General features: G+C 32.3%; 1 protein-coding gene across 1 annotated transcript; it reads right to left on the reverse strand.

The window, feature by feature from the left end:
* Positions 1 to 4,395: 4,395 nt before the first annotated feature.
* On the reverse strand, positions 4,396 to 5,585 carry LOC110723268 (lectin-like). Its single transcript, XM_021902611.1, has 3 exons — positions 5,449 to 5,585; positions 5,165 to 5,277; positions 4,396 to 5,008 (listed from the first exon to the last, which is right to left on the reverse strand). Exons 1-3 carry the CDS (start codon positions 5,515 to 5,517, stop codon positions 4,642 to 4,644), a joined length of 549 nt encoding a protein of 182 aa, XP_021758303.1. The 5' UTR covers positions 5,518 to 5,585; the 3' UTR covers positions 4,396 to 4,641.
* Between the last annotated feature and the right edge of the window lie 1,269 nt (positions 5,586 to 6,854).

Consider the following 6,854-nt stretch of genomic DNA (forward strand, 5'->3'; position numbering starts at 1 on the left):
TCGTTTTTTCGAAAATTGACTTTGAGATATGAGTCTTTTATATAGGGAGTACATGTATTTGATGTATCATGTTCTTGTATTGTTTAATGATTTAATGGTTTTCAGTCTTTTCACCCAAAAAAAAAAAAAAAAAAAACCCAAACCATCTTGTTTAGTGGTAACTTGCCTTTAATATTTTACTACATTGAATCCGAAAATAGGTTCTGCAAGTATTTGAAATGGTCTATTTATTTTTTAAATGTAAGAAGTTGTTTTCTCATAATGTAGACGCCCATGCATGTTCATTGTATCAAAACTTCTTAATTATACATTTATACAGACATACAGTTATGTGGAGTTACTTGTATAGATTAGCAAGATTACTCATCAAGTTTACAAGTTCAAAGTCAACTTGGAGCTTTGGATGAGAATCTTTTTACATCATTTTTATCCCCAGTTGCGCCATTCTAACATACTACTTTTTTATTTTTATTTTTTTTTTAATAAAGTGATATACGTAGTACTAACTTTCGCACAAAGTTATATAGGAAAATTATATAGGGTATATAGGTAGGTTGATTACCAAGCTTTGTTTGGTGTCACAAGTTCGAGTCTCACTAACTACAAAATGCTTGGGAGTAAGGGAATTCCCTTAACTTCCCCCTCTACTCTCAAGCGTTGACCTGCGGAGCTGAACTGGCTAAACCTGTGAGAGGTGTCGGTTCAGTAGGGTCCTTCATCTTACGTTTAAAAAAAATATATAGGTAGGGTGATTTGTTGGAAAATTATTACTTCGTACTTTCTCCGTTTTTTTAAAAAATATATAGTTGCAACAGTTTGACTTTTTATACTATATATGTGTTTCAATTTAACTAGCTTTAATGATTTATAGTTAAGCAAAGATATAGTCATGTGAGATCTTGTTTGATTCATCTCGATTTATACTATTTTAGTATCAAATGTTTATAACTTTTACATATTGGTAATTAAAGATATTAACAATTGAAATAATGCATCGACAAGCGTGAAAAGAAAAGTGTTGCAATTGAAATCATGCATCGACAAATGTGAGAAGAAAAAATCACTCCATGATGTATTAAAGAATGTAGGAGTGGGGGTAAGAAGTTATTATAGGATAGATGAACTATATTATCAAACAACACAAACTATTGGGTGCGGGCACCCGCACCCAACAGTTCGTGTGTCCGTAGATGACGATGAAGACGACGATGACGATGACGGCAATGGTGGATGCAACGATGACGATTACGATTGGCAATTGAAACCCTAGATTTGAAGCAGCGGTGGAGTGGCTCGTAGCAGGAAAACAACAGGGGAGGGGTCATGGTGGCTCACAGCAGGGCAACAGCAGGTTAGGGTGGTGGCTGGTTGGGTGGTGGCGTGAGGTTAGGGTGGTGGCTGGTTGGGTGTGGCGTGAGATTAGGGTGGTGGGTTAGGGTGAGTGAGGTTAGGGTCGTGGTTTGTTGGGTCTTGGGTGGTGGCGTGAGAAACAAAGGTTGTGGCATGAGAAATGGTGAGAAATGGCGAGAAATGGCGTGAGAAACAAAGAGAAAGGAAGAAAGAAGAGAGAGGAAGAGAGAGAAAGAAATAAATATAGTACGGAGTAGTATCATATTAGCCATTAAATAACTCATATCAGCCATCAAAATGTACATATCAGTCAATTAATGTATGATATCAGTCAATATTAGGGACATATGAGATATTAATAAAAACGTATCAGTCAACAGAAGAAACCTATAAGCTAACAAGAGTAATATATCAACCAATAAGAGTAAAATATCAGCCAACAAAAGGTACTAATCAGCCAAGAGACGGAACATATCATCCAACAAAAGAAGCATATCAGCCAACAAAAGGATGAAATCAGCAAACAAAAAGTACAAATAAGTCAACAAAAGGAACATATCAGCCAACAAATGAAGCATATCAGCCAACAAAAGGATGAAATCAACAAACAAAAGTAACAGGTAAGCCAACAAAATAAACATATCAACCAACAAAATGAAACATATAAACCAACAATTAAAATATACATATCAGCCAACAAAATAAATATATCAGCCAACTAAAGAAACATATAATTAAGTCAAATGATGTCTTATATCAGCCAATAAAGGGGGAAAAAAAAACATATCAGCCAACAAAAGGAATATATTAGCCAACACACAAACCATATCAGCCAACAAATGAAACATATCAGCCAACACATGAAACATATCAGCCAACAAGTAAATTATATCAGCCAAGCCACCCGCACCAAACAGTTCGTGCACTCGTCCGCACCCAATACCTTCTCATCAAACAAATGTCCCCTTTAATGATTTTTAGCCATATAGGTTGGAAATATTCTAATTTCTTCTTACTTTTTCTCTTGTTTTTCTTTAGATTTTAAATTTAGATTTCAATAAATCTACCCACACAGTGTTGTTGCTAGCCCGTTTTCCTATATGGTGGAGTCGTTGGTTATTGTTGGTTTAGTTATTCGTTTCACCTTAGGGAATCTTTATTTGTGTGTTAGGTTTATATAAAAAAAAGTAATTAAATTTTTCCCTATTATCGATTCGTTGCTAACAATTTGTGCGAGATCACAACGGTTGTTAAATTTTCTAATACAATCAAGTGAAAACCATTCTTATGGCTACAACAAATTGTTTGACCGTCTCTTCAAAAAAATTGTATAATCCGTCAATATATGCGAGGGATGTACCATATTGCAAGATTTATTCAATGATTGTAACTTTGATAAAGGAAACCTTTGTTTGATCCTATTTTATGTATTTGTTAAATTTAAGTTTTATTTGTAGATGTTGTATGACTTTTTATTAATACTCCAATACGAAGTATATAGTAGAGTGTTTTCTATAAAAAAAAAAAAAGAAATTGTGTTACTTTAAATTGGAAAAATTATTGTCTTTAAAGTAACTTTACACTCTATAAAAAGCACGGCGGTAATAATGCTTTTTCCCATAATTAATCTGTGATATAATATAAAATGAGGCAACTCATGTGGAATAAACAAATGTAATGCATATACGAAAGATGAAATAATAAGAAAAAAATTATTAAAACTACAATTGAAAAAAAAAATATATTATCGTTGATTAGTTGTGTTGAAAATATTTTAAAATAGTATATATTATATTACATTAATGATGCATGTTATTCCCAATAAAACTATACAATGTAGATGTCATATGGCTTTTAATTAATGAATTAATTTAGTTAATAAAAAAAAAACTATACAATGTACTTTCAAAAAATATGCTAAGTAGAATATTTTTTTTAAAAAAAAAAAACTAATTAAAGCTGACATCATATATTGTATTTAATTTTCGGAAAATTTTGTAATGATAGCTTGACATATGTCCAAAATGATCGATGTAAGCATGACCTATTTTAGTAATAGTTAATAGATTTTTTGAAGGAAAAAAAAGTTATAAGTTGGTAAATTATTATAGAAATATTTGACGGAAACCTAACTCAATTATTATTGGTTCATAAGATTTCAAATAAACACCATGAATAGAATTGTTTGTTTGGTTTTTTTTTCATTGAACCTCACTACTATACAACTATATATATAATTGTAATTTAAATGTCAATATTTTTTTTGCTCCGTTATTTTATGTTCTCCACCATATTTCAACCTTCTAAATTGTAGCTTATTCTCCCTTAATTAAAAGGTCACAAAATCTTGTATAACTTTTTAAGTAAATAGAACACGAAATTAAAAGAAATACAATTATTATAAAGATAATATATAAGATTTGGAATAATATTATTATAGTTGTACTCCGTATTATACAAATAATCCAAAAATAAAAGATTTTTGTTGAAAAGGGATGGGGAGTTTTGGAAAGAAAAAATAACACCAAGAAATGACACGTGTCATTCCTGGTGTCTATTTTAGTATTGTGTTATTGATTGATACTCGTATATATTAGTCTAATTTCCTAAGTTAATCATGTAATTTTTTATTTTTTTTTTTTTTTTTTTTTTTTTTTTTTTTTGCATTTAGGCTTTTATCAAAGTGTATTGTAAAGCAATGGTTAGCGACTTAGCGTTACATATATAAAAAGTCTAATTTAGTAATTGCCATGCATTCTTTCCAACATTGTCATCAAATCCTCATCTATTGCAAAAGACCAGGCTTCTTTTATAGTTTGGAAGATTCGGCAATAGACCTTACATATTAGGGGGGCAATACAATTGACCAATATTTACTTTTGTTGATATTAAGGGTCTGGACTCTGGACCCAACTTCAGAATATAATAATGGAGCAAAACGAGCATATGAAGCCTAAAGGTCGTTAGTTTTTATTAATTAAAAGCATACCCCTAATGTAAGGTACTCTTACCTTTTGCAAGGGTATTATCATTGACTGATTAGCATTTTTGCACCAACACCTATTCACAATCTTTTATTAAATTACTCGCAAATACAATTAGTAAATCATTAGTACTTTATAAAACTGAACAAATACATGCATATTTCCTCCGATCCTTTTCAAACACTCCCTAGAAATTCTGGAATTACTGATTATACACATTACACACTACTTGAGAGTCTAGAATCCTTAGACAAAGGAGTGAACAGATAAATAACATCAGAAGGTAAAAGAATATTGTACTCCGTAGCTAGTGTTTTGGCCTAATGATAGCAGATTTGACAATAAGCCCATTCTTCCAGTGACCACCATGCTCAAAGATATCGAAATTCAGATGTCCGGTTTCACCATCTTTTGCTTGGAAACTGCCCAAATTCAGTTCGAACCATTCTCCTATGGGATCCATCAACAAGCTAACTTGTCTTATCTTAGTTTCTCCACCTGGGACTATTAATCTCAGGTTTATTGGATGCTCCCACCCGGATGATGATTTTGTCAACTTAACTACGTACACGATCTCATACGTTACTCCTGGTGAGAGCTCCGACATCCCCAAGACTCCTCGCACGTCTAGCCAGCAGACAGTCTCCAGCTTCGCAACCTCAATATCATCATCACTAGTGTTTGATCCATAAATTAGTTACTGGTACTCGTTATTAATTGCGCATGCATGGTAGCTTAATTACTGTATTAGTAATAATAGATAATTGTTGTTTAAGTATATATAATACGTACACATGTACGTAATGCATTTGACAAAAATAATAACTCACTCGGTATCTTTGAAGCTATTCCAAGACCAATATTGGCTCTGAGACCAAGTGATGAAGAGAGAGCGCGAGTATAACGTGAAGCAACAATTTCCATCCTTGTCAAACCATAATTTCTACATGTAGCACGTATGTATCACATAAAACAATAATAACATAACCCAATTTTTTTTTTTTTTTTTTTGGTGCGAATAACATAATTCATGCAATGTAAGCTAGACACAATATATCATTGGCACAAGGAATAATACAAAGAAGATTGAATAAATTGAAGTATATGCTCTAACCTTTCTCTTATGCTCAATAAATTGTTCCTTACGTTTCTTTTTCCCTATCAGCTTAAAAGCTTTTGCCATTTACTCCGCGCAATTAGTTCCTCTATCTTTTTGGCATGGCATGTGGTCGATATGTAATTATGTATATATACTGTATAACGGCTAAGGCGTTGGGAATATAATCCAATTAATATTTCTAGTAATGTCACTGATAAACTCAATTAGATTAAAAATTAATTTACCGTTGGACTGAGTATCCATCGAAATTTTATCTAATTATAATATAATTAGGTATTTGATGACTTTAATTTCATATTGAAATCAAGTTGTTGGCTTAGCTTTAAGCTATGGAAGTTTAAGACTAATTCCTTCAATGTACAAGTTGTACAGTGTACACGTAGTTTTGATCTCTTATTAAAATCAAGTTGAGAAATAGATTATTCTTTTCCCCAAAGAGTAATCAGCTTACTATTTTTTTTTTTTTTGAGGGGGGGGGGAATTTTTTCTACATAGTAACCTTGTGATATTCTCTTTTCCAAGCTGTGCCCTCCCCTTTTCAAACTTCCACGCTGTAACCTCAAGGTACATTAAGTGATTACGCTGTAACCTTGGCGTTAACTTTCCGTTAGTTGTTACCGTTAGAGGGGCCCACTTTACACCCATTAATTTTTTTTCTCGATTTGTGTGCTAAAAAATGTTTCACTAGGTGTTTTAGGGGTCATTTTGAGCCCTTAAGGATCCAAATTGAACTCGGATTTGGCAAAAAAATAACGTAAAAGCCCCGTTTTGTGAATTTGGATTTCCGCAGTTAAAATTAGAATTTACAAAACGGGGCTTTTGCGTTTATTTTTTTTGTCAAATCCGAGCTCAATTTGGACTCTTAAGGGTCAAAATAACCCTTAAAACCTTTAACATGATATTTTTCAGCACGTAAATCAGGAAAAAAATATTAAAAAGTACAAAGTGGATCCCACTAATGTTGACCGTTAACGGTAGGATAATGCCAAGGTTATAACGTAATCACTTAATGTACCTTGAGGTTAGAGCGTGGAAGTTTGAAAAAAGGGAGGGACACAGCTTGGAAAAGTGAATACCACATGGTTACTTATGTAGAAAAACCCTTTGTTTTTTGTGGTGTTTAGAGAGCCACAAGGGCATGCGATGAGAATTGATCCAAAGATCTATTTAGACCGGGAGGGAAGCTCTAACCACTTGAGTTATCCCTCACTTTCAAATCAGCTTACGAATTAAGACAACTTGTGTGTGGATTTTTTTTTTTTTTTTTTTTTTTTTGGGAACTAACACAACATGTATTTTTTTTAATAGAATAGACACATATAATTTAAGCAACGCTTGTTGGAGAATTAAAATTACTTTTAAAAAAAATGGAAAAAAGTTTATTTAAAAGTAAATGATTA

The sequence above is a fragment of the Chenopodium quinoa genome, unplaced genomic scaffold (genome assembly GCF_001683475.1).
Source record: "Chenopodium quinoa cultivar QQ74 unplaced genomic scaffold, ASM168347v1, whole genome shotgun sequence".
Taxonomy (NCBI): Eukaryota; Viridiplantae; Streptophyta; class Magnoliopsida; order Caryophyllales; family Amaranthaceae; genus Chenopodium; species Chenopodium quinoa.

Coding starts and splice junctions, on each gene's coding strand:
- LOC110723268 (XM_021902611.1), bottom strand. CDS start 5,517: ATGGCAAAAGCTTTTAAGCTGATAGGGAAAAAGAAACGTAAGGAACAA. Junction 5,278..5,448: donor TTATTGAGCATAAGAGAAAG/GTTAGAGCATAT, acceptor TGCTACATGTAG/AAATTATGGTTTGACAAGGA. Junction 5,009..5,164: donor AATAGCTTCAAAGATACCGA/GTGAGTTATTAT, acceptor ATCAAACACTAG/TGATGATGATATTGAGGTTG.